The sequence below is a fragment of the Pagrus major genome, chromosome 7, assembly GCF_040436345.1.
Source record: "Pagrus major chromosome 7, Pma_NU_1.0".
NCBI classification, from domain to species: domain Eukaryota; kingdom Metazoa; phylum Chordata; class Actinopteri; order Spariformes; family Sparidae; genus Pagrus; species Pagrus major.
In genome coordinates this window covers 8,275,861-8,301,428 of record NC_133221.1, presented here as the reverse complement: position 1 = coordinate 8,301,428, position 25,568 = coordinate 8,275,861, and the positions used below count along the sequence as shown (strand labels likewise).

At 42.4% G+C, this 25,568-nt stretch overlaps 2 protein-coding genes across 5 annotated transcripts; one reads left to right on the top strand and one right to left on the bottom strand.

Annotated features, from left to right (window-relative positions):
* Positions 1-4,543: 4,543 nt before the first annotated feature.
* Positions 4,544-11,460, bottom strand: tspy (testis specific protein Y-linked). 3 transcript variants are annotated; one of them, XM_073470655.1, is made up of 9 exons: positions 11,151-11,235; positions 10,058-11,065; positions 9,872-9,949; positions 9,670-9,781; positions 8,854-9,008; positions 8,455-8,531; positions 7,986-8,191; positions 6,267-6,314; positions 4,544-6,018 (listed from the first exon to the last, which is right to left on the bottom strand). In XM_073470655.1, the coding sequence occupies exons 2-9, from the start codon at positions 11,003-11,005 to the stop codon at positions 5,981-5,983; spliced, it is 1,662 nt and encodes a 553-aa protein (XP_073326756.1). In that variant the 5' UTR covers positions 11,006-11,065; positions 11,151-11,235; the 3' UTR covers positions 4,544-5,980. The 3 variants fall into 3 exon arrangements, with proteins under 3 accessions (XP_073326756.1, XP_073326755.1, XP_073326758.1); XM_073470654.1 differs by having other exon boundaries at positions 10,058-11,460; XM_073470657.1 differs by lacking the exon at positions 6,267-6,314 and having other exon boundaries at positions 5,894-6,018; positions 10,058-11,451.
* A 2,317-nt stretch (positions 11,461-13,777) lies between these two features.
* On the top strand, positions 13,778-25,276 carry LOC140999985 (protein phosphatase 1 regulatory subunit 3A-like). Of its 2 annotated transcripts, XM_073470590.1 has the most exons (5): positions 13,778-14,888; positions 18,962-19,008; positions 19,418-19,503; positions 19,840-19,866; positions 22,299-25,276. In XM_073470590.1, the coding sequence occupies exons 1-4, from the start codon at positions 14,011-14,013 to the stop codon at positions 19,864-19,866; spliced, it is 1,038 nt and encodes a 345-aa protein (XP_073326691.1). In that variant the 5' UTR covers positions 13,778-14,010; the 3' UTR covers positions 22,299-25,276. The 2 variants fall into 2 exon arrangements, with proteins under 2 accessions (XP_073326691.1, XP_073326690.1); XM_073470589.1 differs by lacking the exon at positions 19,840-19,866 and having other exon boundaries at positions 13,781-14,888.
* The last annotated feature ends 292 nt before the right edge of the window (positions 25,277-25,568 follow it).

Here is a 25,568-nt window from a genome sequence, read left to right as displayed (position 1 = left end):
GCGACACAAAAGCGCACGGCCCTGCAAAGACAGTAAAGTAGAATAAACACACGAGGTGGTGTGTCAGTGTGTGAAAGGTCACAGAGGAGGGCAGTTCCTGGCAAAGCCGAGCAAAGCTACCTTTTTTTTCTTTTTTTTTGGTATTTATCTTTTAATGCACATTCTTGGCGTTTGATTCGAAGGCACCTTATCTGGAGTTGGGCATCAGCCAGATGTGATGTACAAGCAGTGGTGTGTCAAGAAGTGTCCAGCAGGGAGGGGAGGCTTTGTTTCCCGCCCCACCGGAGGCATCCCTCCAGTTCCAGCTGAGGAAATGACTCATGAGTGTGTGTGTGTCGGAGTTCAGGTTTCCGTGCGCACTCAACTTTGGCCATGGACACCGGTACACTGCCCAGCTCCCAACACCTCATAAGCACGTCATCTGTATCTCTCACTGTACCATCCTGCGTGTCTTATCTGACCAGCTTTCACCCTCCACTGCCTCAACCTGCACGAGAGATAGCGGCAGCTCTGCACTCGCCAGTGGAAAGGGGTATTTTTCTGCTCTGTGTACGTGAGCACAAGGAGCAGGAAGCAGTGGCCGGACGAGGCCTGTTACCTTTAGCAGTGATAGATGGATTTCAAGGAGAAGGACAACACCGAGTCTGTTTCTCTGTCAGGATCATCTAATGGATAGGTAGTAGGTAATGAGAGGTAGACATTTATCCCCGTAGGCCGGCCAAAGGCTCCGGATAAATCCAGAGCCCTCAGTCACATCAATCATGGTGATTCTAGGGGCTGAGTATTGTCCCCTCGAGCAAAAAACATCCCCTACTGATGATCTTCCAGAGAGTATATTGATAAATTGAAGAGTGTTTGAACATGCCTGCTGCAGAGATTCAAGTCCAGGGCGGCAACCAAAAGCACGCTGGGGTAGACTACCTTGACCCAGAAAGGAGATTATAGGGTAGAGGGAATAAAAGTACATCATGCTCCAGGTTTATTTGCTCTGTTTTCACCCACAACTCTTCCCACATGGCTGTACAAGTCTCCTAATTATTATCTTACAAGCCAGAAAAAATGCAAACATCCCAATGTGAGATAAAGGGAACAGGTGCTGTGTGACATCCATGAACTTCACACATCAGCGATTATCAAAGGAGAGCTACTCTGGAAAACATCTTTGACATGAAGGGCGCATACGTGGCGCACATTCCAGTCGCAGCCTGCTCTCCCTGCGCCGTTATTGGAAGTGAGGTGATCGCAGGTTTTTATTTTTTATCTTCTTTTTTTTATAGAGAACACTGTACAGGCATTTTGGAGCTGCAGCTTCCCAGAGATGGAGCAGTCGTCCAAAATGCCACGTGTCCACTGGTCCAGCCAGCCAGTCACCATCTGCCTTCAAGACAAGACTGGCACTCTCCCTCGCTATAAAATGCAGCTGGGTGAATCAACAGCTGGGGAAGAGGAGCACTTTCCAAATAACAAGGGGTGTGCGCCAGGGAGGGAGGCAGGGTTACTGTACATGAAGAGGAGGATAGTGTGGATGTGAGGCGGGCGAGTGAAAGTACAGTGCTTGTGTCTTAAAAGGTAAATCTGTCAGCAGTCTCGCAGGAGCCTTTGGTAATAGGCGCGTAATGGTTTAAGTGTCCAAAAGTATGTGTGACTTCTATCTTAACCTTTTTGTTTGTGCTCAGAGATTCATCGAAAGAAAAAAATCTGTCAGGCTGGGGGAAAAAGTGAGAATAGAGCATGTGGCAGATAAGTCTGTGTGCCAACATACATGTGTACAGTGTGTGCATGCATGCAGACGAACACACGCACCGGCTCTGCAGCTTCAATTAAAGTGAAATTGATTTCCCTTATCTCCCCCGGCACCCTTCCTTTCTCCTCCCTCTGCGCACATCCTTGAGACACCAGACTCCAGGTGAATTTCAATGTCAGAGACAGGAAGGTAACGCAAGCGCCGCAATCTGTTCTGTCAAGTGGTTGTGCGTGCGTGCGTGCGTGTGTGTGTGTAGGTGTGCGCGTGCATTTTTTCTGTGCGTACTGTATGTGCAATGTGATTGGTGGGGGGTAGGCCTACTCGTCTGTCTGGTGTGATTGTGGCTCTGTGTAACCGGGCCCAGGCGTGAGTGTGCACTCTGTGATCTCCCAGATAAGAGTCATCCATCTGCTGTGTGTATCTGTCAGGGCCCAGGCAGCTCCGCTTATCGCTGCACTCATCCATTTCCCTCAATCATACTCACTCTTTTCTCCTTTCTCATCCCCTCTCTGTTTGCCCCCGCTGCACAGTTCAAATGCGGTGCTTAATCTTGATTAGCCGACAAGGAGACAATCACGCGTATGCACGCACAGCGCGGCTGAAAAGCTGCAAATATGCATGTGGCGTGCGGCTGCTGCAGATATGCATAGAAGAATGCAAGCCTGTGAGCATGCAGACTGTGCAGGAGACACACGGGAACGCAGGTAGTTGGTATTCATGGGCCTTACCTCAACCTATCAGATTACTCAGAAAAGAGAGCAGCACAAGCACTTTACTTTGTGCACTTTTTAAGGGAGAAAATACCTCCACAGCATCAATCACACAATGAAGAATGAGCCACTGTGTGTCATCTTTTCATTTTTTTTTAACTTCATAGTGAATCAGTCGGAGTAGCAGGACAACTCCGTGAAACGTGAGAGCATGAAGCAGCATGACAAGATGATTTGTGTACAGTAGCAACACCGGCTCAACTCATGGGAGTGTAGTTTACACGGGGGGGAATCCATTTAGGCCCTTGCCACCCCATACATAACAAAGGCTTCACAGACAACCCTCAGACCACAGAGCAGCCCGAGGACGGCTTTGTTGTCGCAGCAATCTGTACTTAGTTTGTCACGATCAATATTGTAGGAACCAAACGCATTATTAATTCATAGTCATAAAAACATGTTGTGCTCAGAGGGGGGGCTGGATAATGCAGCTTCAAAGAGGAGGCAAACACTGTGTTTCACATGGGATCATTTCACGGGGTATAACGTGTTTCCATCATCAGTATTAATAGTATATGCCCATCCTAGACTGCATACCCCGGGCGCTGCTGGGCCTACAGCAGGACAGGTTTTCGCCGGTGGAATATTTATAGCTGTGCATTAAAAGTGGAATCAAGGGTTTAAGTGTACCATTGCAACACCGCTGCTGCTCCTTTGTCTGGGCCTGTCCAAAAATGTCTTGCCCGGGGCTATTTGCAGTGCTACATTCAAAATGTCAGATATCACACTCTGCTGCCGTCACATCAAAGATGGAGCAACATTAAAAGAACAGCTGTATCTCAGCGGGGTTTGTTTGATTTCGCACTTCAAGAGGAAAATGTTGCAGCCAAGAATATCAGAGAGGTGACTTTTATGTAATTAAGTCACACGTGGATCTTTGTTATTAGGACTTTTGTTTTTGTTTTGTTTTTTAGATTTGAGGCAGCTGAGTCAATGCAAGATGTCACATGATGACACATGTTTGTCATGTACAAACATCTACAAGCTGGCATCAAAGTGCTGTATGATAAACTGTAAACACCCATAAACAAAACTAACACCTACAGTGTGGCAAGATGGCGATAATCTAATGTGCACTGCCCCCTTGTGGTTCTTTTACGCATAAACTACAATGTAGAACAAGCTCATTCTGCAGCAAATACAGAATTAGGTCATTTCATGCCAACTCACCGAGGGCCTCCCAGCTCAGGTCATGGATTTTCTTTCATGTTGAAACTTCATTCCTACTAAATTCCTATAGCTGTAGTCCAAATACTTCTTAAGTTCTGAATTTCTGAAGTTTGGCCCTCAGGGCACTTATTTTTAACTGGATTGGGTTGAAATTTGTCCTGAACACCCAAGAGACCCTAAAGAAAACTCAAATAGTTAAATAGTTGTCGTTGCTGAATGGTTACAATGATCAAATGCATAACAGGAAGTCATTTCTGGAAGTTATTTGGTCCATAGATCTTGGTACATATAGCTTCCAGGCTGAAAAACATACTTTCTTGGATTTTCTTAAGGATTATTTTTGTTTCCTTACAACTTTTCTAACGTGAAAGTGTTAATATTCATTGCAAATGCATATAAAAACAATCTAAGATGTTATATAACTTCATTATTTTTTTTTTCATTCTCTGGTTTTATTTCATCTGTAGATGTTTGTACCGTGTTCATTTCATGGTGTTTGTCTGATACTTATTGAGCCTGTTTTTCACTCGGCTCTGGAAATGTGCAAGTTACAGCTTGTAACGGTTTGGTTTGTTGTTCTGTGTCTGGACAAAACATTAATGAGTTCCTCAGCTTAATACACACATTATATCACAATTTTCGAAATCTCTGAACTACTTTCTGACAACAATTCAGCCAAACTTTAAGAATCAACTTCTCCATCAGCATAAACATCAAGTTTCAACATTTTTTTTCTAGGAAATCCATGACATTAACCGGGGTAAGTTCTGGATATTGGGTGAGTTGGCATGGAATGACCCAAATACCTAATGTTACTGTATATATGTATGTATATATATAAAACTCAACAGACAGCGAGGTGAAACAACTGCCTATTTTATTAGGTCTGAGTCAAAAGGTGGACATTTATCTTAAAGCAAACAAAATTAACCAAAGCAACCAACAAGTAGGTATCTTTAAACTACAGTGTTCTATAAAACACAGCACACAAAATATAACTTTCTGATCATGTTTATGAAAAAACTCCAGATTATCTGATAAATTTATCCATGGGTTACACACGTGTGCTTGTCTCATCCAAAAGACAACGCTGAAATATTATTTACAGGTCATTGCTAAGAAAAGTAAGCAAATACAAATACTAAAATTTTGTTACAGTGCACCCCATTATGTTGCTGTGCATTTGACGTTTACATTTACTGACACTGTGCACAGAAAAAAAAAAAAAAAAAGCCTTGTAAGTTTACTGTAATCATCCTGTCTTACATTTCATGCTCACAGGCATGCCATGGTGTGGACGTAAAGAACAGAAAAACAATGTAATAAATACCTTTTTCTTAAAAAAAAAGAACCTTAAAACACAACAAAGCAAATTAAGTTAAATTCTAAAGAAAAGAAGATACAAAACTCAGCTACTTGTTGTAGGAGTGCGTTACAAAAAAACGTAGGAATCCACAGAACGCTGGTCAAACTACGCGATGATTTCAAACATCAGAGATGGTTTTACAGAATGTTAACAGGGGTGGACATCGGTGTGTAACAAGACTGAACACATAGATGACGGAGGAGAAACACAGGTAGCATATTAAAACAATATTTGTTTCCTATTTACTACAGTAGAGTACACGTTTCCTTTTACACAGCCAACAACAACCAGAGAGTGTAAATGACTGAAAACCGGTAATGCTCTTTCCATAAAACTACCACCATGATCATCCCTGAGAACAAATTTTGGTTCAGTACTCAGTGCATCTGAAATGTACTGTCATGATATCAATTTAGTTTGTGACATTTGTCATGTTGATTCTAAAAACAGCTAAAAATCCATCTTAAATTGATCACTAATAACGCCACTGAGGGTCTTTACATTAAACATCTGGAGGATTTCCTATGCAAAGTTTTAAATCAGCGATCAAAATCTCATCAACGTTTAGTGTTCAGGCCGTCGTGTGATGAAGACTACTTGTATCAACTGAGCATTATTTGCCTAAACCGATTAGAAAACCATTTTTGCAAAAAGTGAGTACATCAGAATACACAGTACCGACTGTAAAAAATAGAGGGGAAAACATGCTGCCTTGGCTTTATTATTATGGTTAACCCTGATTTTTTTTATTTTATTTTTTTCATTTTTACATAGTTCTATTTATTTTAGGTATAAAACAACACAAACCAATATTCTGTGCATAAAAATCACAATAAATTGCTCTGGTACTATCCGCCAGCTTGGGCATCCTCTTCATTGTCCTGGTCTCTGGTCCCTTGGTGACTCGCCGTCTTCATCGATTAAAACTCTTCAGGCCTCCTCCTCGTCCTGCTCGCTGTCGTCAGAGCCTGCAGGACGAAAAGTAAGACGGTTATAACTTCAGAGGATTCTTGCCGATGTGAAATATGATTGTAACCAACACCCCTAACTTTTTGTTAAGCATTAAAGCAAAGCACAGTCAGATCTGTGACATAAAAAAAAGCAGCATAATCAAAAAGCAGAAAATATGAGAGACGAGATGAACTGCCACCCCGCACTGACTGACTGTTGTGATAGTGGTGAATTTGCAGCGCTGCTGTTAAGAGTAGTGACTTACCGTCAATCACAATTTCTCCACCATCATCCTTCTCCTCTGGGCTCTCATCTGAGGAGGAGATATTTCCTGTCTATTCAGTTTAGCTGCATTACCCACACATTTATATTTACAGCTACAACACAAGCCAATCCACTTAATGCCAACAAGCTGTCGGCCTCTAATTCACAACATGGGCTACATCAACACTGTGGATTTCAAAACACAGGATCATATTACAACAACTATCTGCTGACATCCATTCTAAAAATATGCTTAAAATAACAGGGCTCCAGACTCACTTTTTCCACTAGTAGCATCAGAGCATCAGCACAAAATCTAGCACTACTTAAATGACAAGCAACGTAACACAAATTCTTTTTTCCCCCCCATATGACTGTATTACTGCTCAATGTTTTGGTATTAAATAGACAAAACACATTAATAACAGTGTGCTTTTATTTTAAAGGGGCTCCGTGGAACCTGTGATGTGCTGGAAGCCAGCTGTGGACTTTCTAAACTAACATTAGCTACTGTTGTGGAGAGAGGCACTGAGACGAGGCACTCGAGAACCTGCACTTAGTCACATCCTTTGGACTGTTGTGGAAAATCTGACCCGAGTCCTTCACAGAAAAATCCCACAGTCCAGCAGCATTAAACAACTTTAAACAAATCGTCCACAGGCTTGTATAGGCAACAGAGAGAGACGAGGAAGGTCTCATTTTTCACGTCACGCTACAATCCCCTCGCATGTATTAATAACGAAGGTTTTAATACATGTCAACTGCTACAAAAGTCACAAAGTGAAGTAGTGCTTTAAGAGACAGTCATTTTCCATGACTTCTGAGGGGAGGCTGCAGCTCCTCCTAAAACCAGATATTATAAAAACCATCAATTACAAAAAGTTGAAACTGTGTTTAAATAGTGTAAAAATTATAGCGTGTTCGCCCCTTTCTTACTGGGATATTTATGTGTTTTAGCTATTATCTCCACTGTGGAGGCAGTTATACGTGCACAGCATTTGAGTCCAACACAAATTTCCCTACTGGGGGGAATAAAGCAAATCCCATCATGAACAGGATAAGAATTGCTTTTTAAAATCAGATTATTATCATATGTATTAGTCTATTATTAGATCGTGTGTTCCACTGAATCAAAGTAACAGACATCAGGGTCAGGCAGACCCACGCAGAGAGCTCACGAGGTAACTGCTATTACTGATGTGTACAGCGACACTTGTTGTGGGCAACTCACTCCCTCTTCCTGTCCTTGAGGGAGAGGGAGGCAGACTGGGTCTCTGGAGTGGAGTAACAAACACATTGTGCAGCAACAATAACTACGTATTTATCAAGGAAGTAGGTCAGATGATTGATCACAGAATGCTTTTTGATTATTGCTGTGGTGGCCATGGCAAAACGTTACCAGCGCCAACGCTGCTGCTCGTTTTTCACATGATAGACTGTGATGTTTTTAAAAAAAAAAAAAAAATCACAGAGGGCATATTTGCAAATCATAGTTATTAAATTTACTGTCACCAGAAACAGTTGCAAAATGTGAATAAATGGTTGCAGTCTGGAGCCCTGAATAAGCTTCAAAATACACATACATCTATAATTTAAAGTGAAATGTGTATCTGCATTACTAGAAATAATGTGCCCCAAAACCAGCCGTGTGGACTACTGAGGTTTCAGGCATCTCTTTAAAGTTAAAAAGCCAATATAATTAAGCTAAAATAGCATTTACCAGCGCTTGGCACCCTCTCCTCCTCTTCTTCTTCTACTTCTTCTTCCTCTTCTTCCTCCTCCACCTCTTCATCCTCCTCTTCCTCCTCCCTACTGTGACCTTGTTCAGCCTCACCGGCTTCCTCGCCAGGCTCATCGTCCGAGTCGGAGATCACCACACAGTCATCTCCATTACCGTTGTCTGCTGCTCTGGCCCCGCTGCCACCACTGGAGAAAAGATACACACACAAAATACATTTGTGTTAAGAGTACACACACACACACACTCATTGTTCCGGTATGCATCCCACCTGGTATTAACAGCCAGAAAAGGAAAAAAAAAAAAATCAGGAAACTGTTAAAGTTTACACATAAACTGTAATTTCAAGGCCCTGAGGCTGAGAATATTTCAAGAATTTATTGCTTAATAACTGGTTTGTCCAGTGACTACAAGTTATACTGCATGTCTGTGGCTTGAGTACACGTTTTACCTGCCGTTCTCTCTTGGTTCCCAGAGTGGAGTGAGGTAGTATCTCAGAGGATCTCTGTACAGGTCGTCCTTAAGTATCTAAACAACAGCAGAGAGGTCATTTCAATTTGTATGCGTGTGCTGTCTAATGTGCTAATCTGAGACAAAGGGTCGTCATTGTATTGCTTCAAAAATCACCGTTTATGTCTGTTGGCAAAAAGCTGAATGTGTGCGAGCCTCTGAATCATTTTAGTTAAGTTCGGTAGGTCTGAATGATGTCATTACTGTAATGCACTTTTAAATAATTGGTGATACTTGTTACTTAATCAAAGGTGGCAGAGTTAATGACATGCTCAACTTAATAATCTCTGTGCGCTATAATAATTTCCCTTTATTAAAATGAAGGGGCAATCTGCTCTACCTGTGCTACATCATCTTGACCTGGGTTGCTATGGTCACTGAACCAGCTGAAAAAGGTCTGGTAGACCCCGCGCGACGTCTTCCTGGGTTCGCTGTGGGCCGTCAGGTTCTGTCCACGGTGCCACAGGATGGGGTTGGAGAACGACATGGGAGATCCTGAAACATGAGCGGCCAGGATTAGAGGATGTATCAGACTTTAGTTAGCCTCAGGTACTCATTTTAAGATGTTTGTACTATCAGAGAACACTTGGGCTCGAGTTTGAGAGATGAATGTTTTGTGTTCGACATGATGTCTGTGTGATAAACAAAACAACTGCTCATTTGCATAATGTGATGCAACAGCCCTGCCATAATGCATTTGTAAAATATTCACATTTTTGTTGCGATTTTTGTTAAACTGTTTTGAAAGTTGTTTTATTCTGTCCGTCCATGTTTACGTGAATAGGGAACACACAACTACAATAGCATCATATTTTATTAGAGCATTAACTGCACAGCTGCAGCGTTCGGTCATCGTGGGTGTGACAAGAGAAGTCTGCTGATCTTTGTGGTTTTCCGGCTATGTACTCGTTACTTTTAGCACTTTTAGGCAGTTGTTCCTGAGAACGTGTTGCCATTTGTCGTTTTAACTCCAAAATATGATTGAATGTCTTATCCTGGGGACATTTTGGATATATTTGACATTTTCTTGTGCTAAATGAAATACAGTATGTACACGTACATCTCCAGTGAAATTGGTATATAATTCATTATCATTTACCAATATATCACATGTAAGACAACTCTGCCTTGACTTAATCGGCATGCTTATTTTTACCTCCCATCCCGAGGTGGAGCTCCTTCATGATGATGTTGTTCTGGAAGTACGGGTTCCGTCTGAAGTGGAAACGGATCCTGTAGCCGAGTTTATTATTCTTGAAGGACTCGATCTGAAAAAGACATGAGGGAATGTCTGGATCTCGCTACTAGGCACATACAACCAGAACCACACTTTGTAAGAACACACGAACTCTTCCTACCTCGAGATCAGTCATGTAACTGAGAGCGTCTTCATCAGTCTCGTCAATGTGAGCTGAAAGGTGAGGATGGTTCAACAGCTGGCACATCAAAGTTAAGGAAAAACACAACACATGTATATTTCAGTCACTTAAACACAACACAGGAATAGAGAAAGTGTTTAGTTTTGTTTTTCATGTTAAGGATACAGCTGTAACCCAGAAGCCAGGGATAGTTTTTGCGATCGAGCTGCGCTGATCAAGATGTGGACGCCGCTGGCGACTAATCTTCAGCTCCAGCCGCTGGTGAAGCCGGGCGCTTTTCTTCTCAAGCGCTTCCAGTCTCATTTGTACCTGCGCCAGGAGGGCCACCGACTGCCTCATCTCTGGGGCCATCTTAACTGACACAATGGCACACTCCCCATCATCATTGTCCTCATTGTCCGATGGGAACGAGGAGCTTGGAGTGGACGATGACCCCGATATGGATTCATCACCTTCATCTGCTTCTGGCATCTCATCTGCATCTTCCCTGTCAGTACTATGCACAGATGTGGAGCTGTCTGCAGCAGCTGCCTGCGTTTTGAAGCCTGCTCTCGCAGACTGATGGGCCCCACGTTGCTTGAATCTGCTCCCCTGTTTCACCTGTCTAGCCTTTTCAGATGAGCAAGGAGTCTCTTGACTGTCGTCCCCATCTCCTCCCGTGAGACTGGCAAGAGCTTCAGCAGCTGCTATGGCTGCTGAGTCGGACTGATCCAGAGGAGTTGAGGCACGCAGCTTTGTTCCTGCTGGTTTCTCTGGTGCTGCCTTTGCATCAGATGATCCCCGTGCATCTGAGGACTGTGGTTTTTCAGAGTTGCTGGCATCGTGGCCGCCAGCACTGGAGATGTTGACACAGGTACTGTCTGAACCCTGATCCGTTTTCACAGCAGCTGCTTTTTTCTCACTATCTTTTGACTGGCCCTCGCTCCCAGCTGTTTCTTTCACGTTGCTCTCGGCTTCACTGTCTTTGCAACTTTCCGAAGTGACCCCCGCTTCGTTTGACGCGTCGCTCACTTTTGTGGACTTGCTGGGGACGACTTCATCGTGGTCGGGCGATGGACACCGTTTCCTCGATGCGGAGTCGGCGGACTGTTTGCAGTCCGTCAGTTCACTCATGCTAGCTAGCTAGCCAAATAGCTAACACGCTAGGTAGCCCGCGAGCTCAACTGAAACAAACTTAAAATGAGATCGATTACACCACAGGACTAGCTACTTTAGACACCCGCTGCGATTTTGTAACTCATATCGTAACGTAACCTACATTCTCAATGGAGCTGGAACAGGAAGCAGCGCTTGTATTTCTCCGCGGCCTTGCTCAACGTTAAAAATTAGCGGGGCTAATGCTAACGATAGTTAGCTTACTTCACCCAGTTCGCGTGTCTTCGCAGTAACGGCTGCACCGCATCCTCGCGAATAAAAGTCCAATAAGAAAGACTCGGTCCAAATAATCAAACCTCCCCGTGCTTTATCGCCTTAAGCGACAATCCTTGTTCTTTATATTAGTTTATGTTTGCATTACCCGTTAGCTTACTATCCGTGCACCGACGTGACAGAAAAACAATCCTCTGATTGGCTACGGCACGCCGCGCTAAAACCTCTCGACCAATCACATGCAAGGGTGTGTTTACACGGTAATCTATCCGGTAATCTATGTGTAGCAGTGTTGTTTGGATTAAACTGCGCAGGGAGCAAGTGCAGCAGTTTAATGTGTTTACAGGTTTAATATCTAACAGGCTGCACGTTATATGACTTCAGCACAACTTAAACTTCCACTGTTTTGTGTCACCGGCCAAGCATCAGATATTAAAATGTAGGAAATGTGTAATTAATCTCACTTGTGGTTCAAGACCTCAAGTGTCAAAGCAGATGTAAACAAGGACTTGTGTTCATATGTGGATGAATACAGTGGAGGCTGTGGGCGTTAACGGTTGCCTGTGTGATTGTTTGGATGCGGGCCAGCCATTACGAATTATGGACAGGGGGACACAATGTTCCAAACTGGGCCCCCACCCCCCATCTACACCCACCACCACCACGCAGCCTCAGCTCTGACACCAACAGGGGCCGTTTCAAAACAAGCTTTTGGTCATTGATAGCCACAGATGGAGTCTTTAACAGCCATTTCCAAATTCATGGTTTGCAGACATATTCTCAGTATGAATATAAAGCACACAAGGGGATGTCATTTATCTGAAAACACAGAGAAAACGCTTCTTTTTTTAAACAGACTGTGACAGACGGCAGCAGGATGTGTTTATTCCCTGAGGGAAATTGGCGCACACATTTACGACCTAATCAGGCTTATTTATTTCTGTTATTTTACAGCTCAGCCATCTTTCCCCTGCTACTGGAAATGGTTATTTCATAGAGTCTTGCTGTATATACTAGTGGTCGACTGATATGGCTTTCTCAGGGCCGATACTGATACCGATTATTAGAAATAAAGGAAAACAATATCTGGGGCCGATACTGATTTGCAGTAAAAATTAAAATAAATGAATAAAAAAGGTCAGTTTACTCAAGTACTGTTCTTAAGTACAATTTTGAGGTACTTTACTTGAGTATTTCTATTTTCTGCTACTTTATACTTCATCTCTGCTACATTTATTTGATAAATTTAGTTACTAGTTACTTTGCAGATTCAGAACAAACAAGGGGCAGCATTTTACTGTTATTTACTGCTCTTTGCACCAGTATTGCAGCAATATAGTATAGTAGTATAATAGTATAAGCATCTGATTTTATTGCATTTTATTTGTTTAATATGTCGTTCTTGTACAGTATGGTGCTATATTCTGTGAAGCACCTTGTAACTTTGGTTTTGAAAGGTGCCATTGAAATTAAGTTTATATTATATTATATTATATTATATTATATTATATTATATTATATTATATAATATTACATTATATTATATTATATTATATTATATTATATTGTGTTATCCATGTCACATGGGGGCTGGAGCCGATCTCAGTTGACATTGGGTGACGCCACGGTACACCCTGGATAAGTCGCCAGTTCATCACAGGGCATATTATATTATATTATATCGCCTGACCCCAGTAGCACACATACACCTTGCAAAGGTCAGCGGGAGTTATGCTGGAGAGACATAGTAATGGGAGCATTTGCTAATTGGGAGGAAGTTAGCAAGATGTCGACCAAATGCCGACATGTGGACAACATCCTCTCCAATTAGCAGGCGCTCCCCACACTATGCCTTTCCAAAGTAACTTCAGTTCGTCGGGCTGACGTCTGCGAGACATATGTGTGCTACTGAGGGAGGAGCTGCTAAATGTAACTGCCATTTAGTATTGACAGTATATGGTTAATATTGGCGGTGCTGAGGTGGGTGGTGTAATTAGCTAGGGGCAGGGGGCCCCCCAAATCAAATTCTGCGTAGGGCCTTGTAAAGCCTTGGGCCGGCTCTGTTACAAGGGCAACATTAAACTGAAAACTAAACTGATTAGCCTGATATATCATAGAGTAGCCCTGCAGCTGCAGCAGGGATATTAGTTTGTTGTAAGAAATGTAATCTACATACAGCAGCAATTAAATTAATGACCTGTATGTTAATAATTTAGCTTTTTTTGCTTTCAACCATGCTGATGAAATACATTTTATATACTGCTAATTGACTTTATTCATCGTATGACTGGCAGTGGCCGATATGATGGCTGTTACTTTAATATCCCATTTCCAGTAGTGGGCGTTTAGCCAGCCCGAACCAAACGGAACCAGGGGGGGTCGCAGGATGATACCAACTTAAAAGACACATTTGGGGCATGGAGAGTCCGGTAGGTCAGCGCTATAATTAGAGGCTGCTCCTTCCGCGACAGCAGCCAAACTGCGATGCATAAAGTCATGTAAACCAGAGGATACACGATCACAAGGGCTGGCAGCGGAGACACGTTTTCCATGGGTGACATTTAACGCCACACATTGACCGGAGAGGCTGTGCGTAACGCGGGGACAGCGCTGGATCTACAACTGGCCACCGCGGCGCAAACCATGAGTGTTTGGTAGTGTGTGTGTTTTTTTTGTTTATTATTATTATTGGAGACGCCATATGTACACTGCTCAGCGTGCAGCTTCCATGAGTGTGCACATCTGCAAACATGTCTTTTTTAAGCATACCCAGTGCGGAGGGCCTTTTCACCACGATTAAAACGCGCAAGTCGACCGGGGAGGCTGAAGGTAGATCCCCGATGGACGACGAGGATCGTAATGGTGATGATGACGACGATGATGATGATGAAGACGATGACACCGAGAGCGTCCACATCATCCCGAGATGCTCCCCGGTGCCTCGAAAGCGAGGCGCGTCCATCTACGATGAGACGGCTGAATACATGCGGATCCACTTGGCGCTGTCCGCCGCCAAGAGGGTGTCATTCGCCGACACCACAGGTGGGGATCTGGTGGACGTGAAGGAATTCGTTGCCTTTGATTCGGACGATGAAGAGGAGAGCGCCAGGTGGGAGGAAGAGGAAGCGAAGTATCGAAAGCCGGAGCGAGAGCCGACCTATCAAGTGCACCCAGAGTTTCATGCGCCCTCAGAAGGAGCCCTGCTGCAGGCTGTGCACGCCAATAAACTGGAGGTTGAGGAGATGTCTCCAGTTGAGAATGAGCCACTTGCCTTCACTGGGGTAGTGCGAGTCCTGAACATCTCCTTCCACAAAGCAGTTTACATCAGGTCCACCATGGACAGCTGGGCTACTTACTATGATCACCCAGCAGAGTACGTCCAGGGGTCCCATGATGGGGCCACTGATCAGTTCACCTTCAAGCTCACTTTTGCACCACCTTACATCACACACGGCTCTCGCATTGAGTTTGTGGTTCGCTACGAAACCTCTGATGGTGATTACTGGGCTAATAACTCCTCTATGAATTATGTGGTCACTCTGCTCCTGTCCTACGAAGACGATTCAGCTCTTACAAACGTCGACGTGCAGCAAATGAAAGGTATCCTGAAACCTCCAAAAGATTACAGGTAAATATCCTGTCACAGACCGGGGATACACTGTTTTGTCCACTGTCTGCTTGAGATCCCTTTGACCTCTGACCTCCCCAGATTGATCTGCTCATCGACCGTTATTGTTTGTAAAATCTCAGTCTGCAAGGTGTCCAAGCATCTGATTAAAGGTTTAATTAAGATCCTCAAAGACACAATCATATCTGAATAAGACAACTTTCAGACCCAGAGAATGAACACATAGTCGAACTTTGCACAGAAGTAATAAAAGTGGCAGATATTGGGGTTGTGCAGCAGCTGCAGAGCTCCAGTTGCCTCCTAATTCCCTTGGGGTTTTGTGCCATGGGCATTCAGATTTATTCACTGGTTCTGCCTGGATGCATTCAGCATAAAAAGAGCTTAAATCTGAGGTAAAGCAGGTTGTTAATAGCCACAGCTGCACAGTTTGAGAGAGCAAGAACGAGAATCAAAGTTAAATGTTCATAAAGTTGGTTCATGGCTCGTGTGAGAGGTAAAACGAGTTACAAGGAGTACACACCCCCTTCAGAATGGCAATCATCTGGTGGTGTGTGTCGGCGATCAAAATAGGCAAAGGGCAGGTGTCGTTTTCAGGCCAGGCGTTTCCCTGCATTAAATTTACTTCTGACCTTTTCTATCAGAGTCGACGGGGAGCGGAGCAATGTCACTGGAGAAGATCGGCCTCCCTCCCTTGTGTTGTCGGAGAATGGGCACACAAAAATCCCCCTTCTTTACTTCATTAAAGTCAACTAATCCCTGAGAGGAACCTCTAAATGCCTTGATAGTGTGTGATGAAACCTCTCAGAGACAGACGACAGCGGGGAAGATCCTCCAAGCTTATGAGGACCCATTAAGGGAGCAAACTAGATATAAACTGATAGTTGTCATGTAGGTCTTCTCTGCGGTAGCTGTTTGGAAGTAGGACGGGACCAGATGGGCTGTCAGGGATGGATGAGTCACTGATTGAAAAGGAGGAGTTTGGGGAGCTGAAACTGTGCCGGCACCCCCACATAGCAACCATTAAAGCTTCATTAGGTGCTTTGAAGTTCACTGATAATTGGTTTTTAACACATTAACAACAAATCTAGTGTCGACACCAGAATGTATCACTTACTGTATGTTAACAACAGCAGGTTCGAAGGAAGCCTGCTGCTGGTTTAGTTTATATTTAACTGAAGTGTGTCCACCTTAGTTAAACATAGATAACACACAATGTGATGGAGCTGATAGTGAAAACAGAAAACAGAGCAGCTACAGAGCTGGTTTTCTGGTTCGATATCTCGAGTTTCTCCTCAGTTGTGATCTTTTTTCATCAACTCACTGCTGAGTCAGTCCGGCTCTTTCACGCATGAATTATTAATTCACAAAGTAACATTTTCCTAATGTTTGTTTTTAACCGAATCAGACACAAGAAACACTTTCATCCGGATTTCACTAATATTTTTTTTGTACATCTTTTCTCTGTGACTGAAAATACATCCATCCACTCTGCGCCAAAGGATACATTCTGCCTATTGAACCTATATTTAGATAAAATGGGCCTATGTTTAGATGAAAAGAAATCTGAAAACTATATAATATTGCTCTTTATTTAAACTATTCAAGCGTAAATATATCATGATTATAAATAAAACACACAAAAAGGTGGAATCTAAATAGGCAGAATATGGTGCAGAACGTCCACTGGAGTGGAAAGATGTATTTTCAGTCAGACAAAGAACAAAAACATATTCTTTCTAACACCCTATTTAGTTGATTTTTGTATTGACCTGTCTGGTTGTTATGCTGCTGCATCGACGACAGCCGTGGCCGGAGGCGTTATGTTTTTCAGGTTGTCTGTCTGTCCGTCCCATTCTCGTGAATTCAGTGTCTCAAGAACACCTTGAGGGAGAAATGTTGACTATGACTCGAGGATGAACTGATTTTAATTTGGTGGCCAAAGGTCAGAGGTCAAGGTCACTGTGACCTCTAGTCGTCTCATTCTCAAGAAAGCCTCGATGGGATTTCTGCAAATTTGGTACAAATGTTCACTATGACTCATGGATAGATAAGGATCAATCGATTAGAAGTTGGTGGTCAGAGGTCAAGGTCACTGCAACCTCACAAATATTACATGAAGTATCATGTATGTAACATTTGATATCCAGAAGGTTAGAGCCAGATCCAGACCACCAGAATAGAATGAACTGCGGCCCAGATCTGGGTCAGTTCTGGTTCATTAGGTTCTTGGCTTACATAGCAAGCTAGCAAGACAGACAGATAGACAGTCATAGATAGATAGATAGATAGATAGATAGATAGATAGATAGATAGAGCATGAACAGAATATCTGGCCAAGCTATGGCCTGCTTGTGGAGCGGACCGCACAGGTGCCATCAGTCCACACGGTATGTGGGCCGGACAAAGCATCTGGTGTGGGCCAGATCTGGGCCGCAACACTTTTGCTTTCTGGGTATAATGTTCTGCTAAAAAAATATGGAGGCAAACTCAAAATGACAAAGAGATACAAGGAGAACTAGAATGGCGGTAGAGCGCACACCTCAGTCAAGACCTAACAGTCCCTTTTTGTACTCCAGCCACCTAAATATATGCCTGATTGCTGATGTGCCTGTGGGAATCCGTTCAGTGGTTTTTTGTGTAATCCTGCTGACAAACCAACCAACCGACAGATCAGCGGTCATGAGAGACTTGGTGGTTGGGACTCCAGCTCGAATGGTTCAAATGGCTTCCAAATATCTGTCCACTGTAGTAGACGCCATGCTTGAAATACCCAGAGTTTTGAAATGTGACATGGGTCAAACAGAGCCACATCTCCTCAGTTTGGACAAGACGTGCCTGAGAGTCTTGGGCCAGAGCAACGTTATGTCACCTTGTCTCTTTATATCTCTTCCTTTTGTAATTATCGTTGAGTACGCCGTTACTCTCATGCGCTTGAAAACTTGTTAAAAAGTTAACAGCGTAACAGCTTAGTGATTTATGACTTCACATCACCAGACATGTATAATGCAAAGATCTTCTTCAGATCTCTATCAGATCTTAAACCTGCGCAGCTGATATCAAAGTCTTAAGTGGAATAAAAAGCACGAGGAGTATGAACAGCTTGCCAGGCTATCCCCACTCTATTTGTGCAGCTCCTGTCACATGCTTATCACACTTGTTGACCTGTATTTCATTTGGCAGCCGCTGCCTCTCTCGGCAATGTTGCACCCCCTCCTTAACCCTCTTTCGACACAAGTAACTTCTTCAAGAAAAAACCTCTCTGCTGCTTTATTTTGCAGGTGATTTTAAAACAAATCACGGCTGCAGGTTATCAATTAATTTACATTTAAGATCTGATGTGACCGCACATGAAATTCCACCAATTACTGACATCAAAATTTGATTCATCAACTTCAGTGTAGAAATATAACCTCTACTGGCTTTTATTATTATCCTTGCACTGTTCAGTGACCCTTACCATCATTCAACAATATCGCACTCAGTAATTTCCCACCTCACACTCTATTTTAATGAGCAGTCTAATGAGATGGGTCATCACTGAGGCTCCTGGCTTTAAAAGACTCGGCGACTTAGCAGATCAGAAACAGATATCCAAAATAAGACGTACAGTACAGATAGATACTTAGCCACGTTAAATTAAAATGGCTAATTCAGCACATTAACAGCTGGACGGCATCAGCAAATATTAAGCCTAATTATCCAGAACAGGTGTTGATGATGCTGTATGACAGACTTTTGAATGTGCCTTAATTCCTTTCTTTTCATACATGGCTGCTGCATCGGTCAGATGATTCAGATGCTGCCATTAAGGCCATTTTCATCCGGACATTTTGTTGTCTTGATGTCCATCCTCAGCTGCAAAGTTATTAATCTGAATCTTTTTCATTTCAAACGTATCATCCACTGCATCAGCCCAGTGTATAGACCACTCTATACACTGTCTATAGACTAATAATTACCAGGCCTGAGTGTTTTGTTGTCACTAGATGTGTGTGTAAAGTCATGTAGACATTAAGTTGTGTTCTTTGTTTTTATATTGTCTTATAACCCAAATGTTCTTTTTCTCCTTTCAGTATGAATGATGATTTTGATTCAGACGATGACCAGGAAAAGGAAGAAGGTACAGTGTGAATACTGTTGTCAGTAGTGACATAGCAAATCACTATCTGAGAAAAAGACGATATAGATAATTAAACATTAATATAATGGATTATTATATTAAGTGACACAACATTAGATGTAGAATGGATCAGATCAAGTATTGAACTTCCATGGAGTTAGGGCGATGAAGTATAAGACTGTAAAAGTATGTTATTTAATTTATAATGAAAGACTCCACACACAACGTTTAGAGACGAGGGGCCAGAAGTTTTTTCCCAAAACTTTAGAAAGAAATGATCTGAAGCAAAGTAGTCTTTACTCAGTGTTTCCGTCAATGGAGTCCCCCTTTAAATACAGTAGATAAAAAAAACTTTTCTTCTATTCAGAATAATCCGGCTCTCACAGCATAATTATCTATTTCACATCAGCAGAGGAAGCGGGGACGTCCGTGTCAGGACTCGTCAGGCCTACAGCTGTCTGCCCGGTCATCATGCAGCCGAAGATTGACATCGAGGTAAGGCTAAAATAAGAATTATGAGAAAGATGGTAACAGCTTTCAATGGAATAAATTGTTGAATAACAGAGGAGTAATTTGGGTTATTTTCTTTATGAATTCAAAATAGTCCCTCACATTATCTTACTTGCCAACAAAAAACACACACTGAGCAAACAAGTTGTTGTATTATGTTCAAACTATCTCGATTTGCATGCATTTGTTGACACATTCTGATTTAACAGGTAAGCAGGCTCAGTGCTTTATCCCCTTATGTGTCTAATAAAACGTAACAAACATTTCCTTCCAACTTTTAAAGTACATCATCATTGGCTTGGTTGTTTATATTGTTCACAGCTCATTGAAGCTTCAGCAACAACTTAGGTAACGTCTCGCTTCTCACTGCTGTAGCACGAGAACTGTATGTTACTGTCCTCGTCAGCTTCACGTTGTGCTCATATCATGATGCATGCTGTCCATGTTATTGCACCCTCTGAATTTGTCTCCGTGGTTCGTTGTCGATCACTCTCTTGATTTCATATCTGTCTGTAAAATATGAAGCAAAGCAGGAGAACCAGCTAAGTTCAAAGCATTTATTGTAAATTATGGATAAAACAGGGTATGCTTTACCCAAGGTGGCTACCTTGCGAGTGTCAAGTTGTTACCATGGCATTTCCTCGTGTTGTCAGTCAAGATCCAATTAGAATAGAGACGTAGCTCCAACCTCAAGCCCAAATATGGCTCCAAAAAGCCAAGATGGCTGCACACATAATACCAAACACAATGGGTGATGTCACAGTGAGCCAAAACTTAGTCCAAAGCTAAAAAATGGGGAGTTTTAGTTGAAAACATTTAAACATTAACAAAAAATCATCAACAGAATGTGAAAAAGTAGCAATTTTGACGTCCTAAAATCTTATTGTGTTGTAAAGTTATCTACTGAAGTTAGCATGCTAACCAGCTAGCCACGGCTTGTCCGCTTAAAAAGCTCCAGTGCTTACAGTGTAAACAGCAACACTGTCAATGCACGGTTAACTTCGAGAACAAGCTAACAGCCGCTACAGTTAGCAGCAGTTAGCAGTTACTCTGGTGATATGCTGCCCCCTTATTGTTTGGAGCATGAATTAGACACCTAATAACATCTCTGAAGTTAATAATTTGTTTTAATCTATACAGAAATCAACATTTTTAGAGAGTATTTCTTGCCGATGACTTACTGGAGTCTCTTCCTGTCTTTATGCTAAGCTAAAATAACCCTCTCCAATGTAATGCCATGAGAGTGGTATCAGTCTCTACTTTTTGGAGAAACTTAAAACCAAGAATACCATCGGGCTTACTTTTGTATTTTGGTCAGATAAAGTTACATTTTGAAACAGTTCCATACATAAAACACATCAGACTAGAAGAAATGTATGTTTCAGAAGAAAGGGAAGTTATAGGTGTTCATCTTAAAACTGATAAACTACCTCAGACAGCCCAGACTGAATAACATAATAACATGTGATTTTGTATTAACGTCTTCCTGATACCACAGATGTATCTGTGAGGCATGAACTCATCCAGTATTCACATCAGTATTCACATGCATGCTGTTTCCCTTTGGTCGAGCATTAAAATTAACAGTGAACCAGTCAACTACTGTATGAACATCAGCTCCAAATGTTTTCTATTCACCAAACACCATCCAGTGTATGCTGAGAATCTAATTCAGGGGTATTCAGGGATTAAAACAGTCAAACTTTATTATTGGTGAAAAAGTTCTGTGTGATCATTTTCAAATTAAATGTTGTCAGTTTAATTGCCAGGTTTGAATAGCTCGCTCGCTGAACATTCAGTTGTGCACAAAAGTTCGGTTTCCCTTTTGTGTTTTGCTCGTTTTGCGGTGCTGTCTTAATAGATTTTTCTCTGAGATTTAAACAAAGTGCTCTCGAGAGACAAACCTCAAACTTGGGAAATATTTGGCGTGAGTTTATGAAGCGAAGAGTTCCAATAACAAAAATCGCAGCATACAACGTTATGTTTTAATCAGCGTTGTTGTAATTCTTTTGTTCCGCCCTCGTAAAAGGATACCGGGTCACAGCTGGATTTTCACCTGGGAACATGAGAATGACATATTCACCATCTGTACATTAATACATGCTCTGCCTCAGCCCGTCTGTTATCTGTGTTTTCCTGTGCCTTGCTCTTGCACTTGTTCTTCTGGGTGCCGTTTTTGTTACTCTCGTTTTGTTTCATATTCATCCGATTTCATCTCGATTAGACCTTGGATGTTTGTCACAGCGGCCTCGCAGCAGGCAGAGATCTTTTTTCTTGATTATTAGCGCTTTTTTTCTCTTTTTAAATAAAAAATCAAGGGAAAATGAAAATCAGGTTCTTCTCGGGGCTTTCATTAGTTCCAGTTCCTGGCGTTCAAAAGAAAATATGTGATCAATATGTACATTGGGTAAGCTTGAGGATAAAATAATTAGGGAAAAATAACATTCATCTAATTTTCTTCTCCCTTGGACGCCCTTGTGCTGTATGTAAGTATCTTTGAACGTTTCTCTTTATACTCATGACAAGGGCAGTCAAAACATCAGAACGGTACTTTTTTTTTTGCCAATAATTTTGAAAGAAGACATCAATCCCATCAAACTGTTCCTGTTAGCACTTCCTCGCAATTACAATGTCAGCATGAGTTCCTCAGAAAAGCATTAGTATGCAGTAAAATGCTTTTCCTCTCTCTGTGTGCAATGTTAATGAGGAATACAAATCTTCTCCTCTGTCTTTATACCCTCCTAGCTGTCACTGTTGTCTCACTGTTTTTACTTTAACAGATTGCAGTTCACCCATCTGGCCCCTCTGTCCCACCCAACCAAGAGCTCCCATCTGTTGATGGCACACTGTCCTCTCACACTGTATCCCCAGGTGAACGATTCCCTTGTATGTCATCCGAAACCACACTGCAAACTAATTCATCCTTTGTACTCTGTGCCAGCGAATCAGTCCAGCCAAATAAGTCACAGCCTTTACCCAGACTCCACTGTGAATTAGGCAACCAAACGTCAGAGCAGGCCATAGACACAAGTCCCTCTGCACTGCTGCCTGCTTCAACTCCTTCCCCGCTACAAGAGTTAAGGCCGACATCAGACAGCCCTCAGGCTGGCGGAGAGGAAATGCCTCCCTCAGAGGGCTCAATCATGCATCCTACAACCGCAGAGACGAATATGCAGCCAGCAACAGGAGAGGACGAATCGACCGACAGCCCAGCCAGTCGTCCTTGTCTTGAACTGCCTGCCGACTCGGAGACTCAGGGGTCTGAGCTAGACGTTGCACTGGGATTGAGTAAACCTGAAGGATTATCAGAAGGTTCCACCACATCTGCAGCACATCACGAAGACAATCCACCTGCACTCTTGTCTCCTGTGGTAGAGAGTCAGGAGGAAGAAGGTGAAGCTCCTCCATTACCTGAACTCACAGAGAACCCCTCAGTGAGTACAGGTGTCACTGAGGTGAGCCAAAACTCTGCTCTTCAGTCTGTCTCGGCATGCGAAGAGGAGAAAGATGCTCCCCAGACTTCCCCTGACACATTATTAGAGAATCCACCAAACACAACGTCGGAGGTTTCCGAGCTCCAGTCTGAGCACAACGTCAGCAGGAATCTGATGCCACCCGTCGTCTTTCTGAGTGGAGTTGTCTCGCTCTCGATAGTGCTGCAGAATCCCAGTGCCCTCTTCCTCATCGGACTGCTTGCGGTCTTGCACCGTTTGTGATTACGCCACAAAAGTTCATTCTGATCTGCTCTCGAGTTAAGTGCCTTTTCTTGATTCCAAAAGAAGCCAACAAGTAAAAAAAAAATGAAAACACAAGTCCGGTTGAAGTTGTGTATCACTGTGTTAATTTTTTTATCTAATGAATAATATATTGGGTACAATTTAGGAGTATTTTTAAGTCCAATTGACCCTTCCTAAGTCCCGCCCATTTTCACTCTGAGCTCCGATAACATTTGAGTAAGCTGGGTACCCTGATAACCCTCCGTCAACTTTCCCAAAAACAAGTTAAGAGAGTTAAAAGATGTAACTTGGGGACCTGTGAAAGCATCACTCGATACCTCGACCATGAGGAAAGGTGTTGTGTTTCCAAAAACCAAAGACAAAATTTTGTGCAATATAGAAAATGGATTAGGCTGCGTGGTAGCATCACTATCAGCTAAACAACACCATCGCCAAAGATACCTACGTTTGTTAAGGTTAAGGTAACATTATGATGTAAAAGACACATTATATTGATGCCACGATCTTCACAGACAGATCTTAGGTTAGCTAATGTTAGCAAAACGACAGTTAGCTAACGAGCCATCATGAGAAGTCAGCCAGTCCTTATTTCTGTGGTAACGTTAAAAAGTCTTGGAAAGGACTGGCTGGCTGTTGACTTTATTTTTAAGAAAACGTGAATAATTTATGTTAGCCAGAAAAAAACCAAGGCTTCTCTTGTTTTCATTATGACCGGAATAACTTTGCCTCATTTTATGTCGTTTTGCCGTGTTCTGCAGTCCTTGCTGTCGGCTCCCTGAAGATATATTGCGTGACTCTTGAAAACTATCTTAACGGGTGGCTTAGGTTAGCTAATGTTAGCAAAACAATTTAGCAAACGAGTAACAGTTAGCTAATGTTACAGCAAGGTGTGCTTCCTGTTTATTTCTGTGGTAACGTTAAACAGATTTGGAAAGGAAAAATAAGTTGGCTGCTGACTATTTCTAGATAATAGACAAGATTAAGATAACGTGAATTATCGTTAGCCACAAAAATCAAGGCTCCTCTTGTTTTCGTTAAGACCGGAATGGCCTCAATTTGTGTCGTTTTGCTTTGTATAAAACACAACATCGTCAGTATATCCTTTGATTGTGCATACTGCAGTCCTTGCTGTCGGCTTCCTGAAACTATGAAATAAACGCTGCGGCGCTGATGCTTCGTATTGTCAAGCTTGTCTGACCTGGCAACAGCAGCTAAGGTGGCGGGACTTCGGATCAGTCAATTCAAGGTGAAAGTAATTACACAAATACTGGAGATGTTTTCATGCATTGTGTCAAAGACGTGTTAAGTAATAGAAGCGTAGTCAATTTATATCCCATTTCTACAAGAACATTGTGATCAGTCCAACCTTAAAGCACAATATATTACCAGAGATGTTTTGTAAGTGGTCTGTTATTACTTTTCCCTCGTCATGTGGACATTTTCTCTTGTCGTGTGTGAATCAGATGTGGTCTGATTTGATCCGCTGAGCAGTATAATGCACTTGTTGTTTTCGATTGTTGATGTAGCCAAGGTTGTTCTCCAACAGCAACTGCCATGAGTTTAACTTTTGTGAATTCCATGTGCTATTATGTCTTTAATGAAGGACAGAAAAAGCAAAACATTACCGCAGTGGAAAACTCAAGAGACTTACGATACAAATGTTGTTTTGTTTACAAAAATGCAAAAGCAAAACATGATCTAGTGAAGTATTTTTGCCTTAATGTCATAATATGAGAACCTGATGATTATAGCGAACGTCAGTCTGAAATGGATGCTGCTCGAGGGACAAAACAAATAGAAAATTATATTTTTCTTTCAAGAAACACCAGCCTCCTCAACGTCTCCTCACACATAAGTCTTCCTGTCGCTATTGAACCCATATTGTTGTTGTTGTTGCGCAACACAAAAACTTATAGCACCACTTAGACAAGCTCACAGACACAGTGAAGCACTGAATGACATGTTTGAAGTGATGAAAGTTTTTGCTGTGTATTGCCATTAAAACCTGGTCTTATACCCTGCGCCGCTTTGTGTCTTTGTTCGTTTCGCTTTCTTTTCATCCATTCTGCAAAAAAATTATTCGTGTGTGACAGTTTCATGCACAGTAATGACACTGCCGCGCAGAGCGGAGCACAAAATTGCAGAGCGACTGACACAACACAAAAATAACATCAGAGCCTTTTTAGTGCTTCTGTCTCTGGAGCGCATTCAGCTTCGCTTGAAGTGGAAATACACAAACAGCAACCGGAGCCGCGGATACAAGCCAAAGGTCATGCATTGCACTGAAGTCACGGTGTCATGCTAGACTACAGA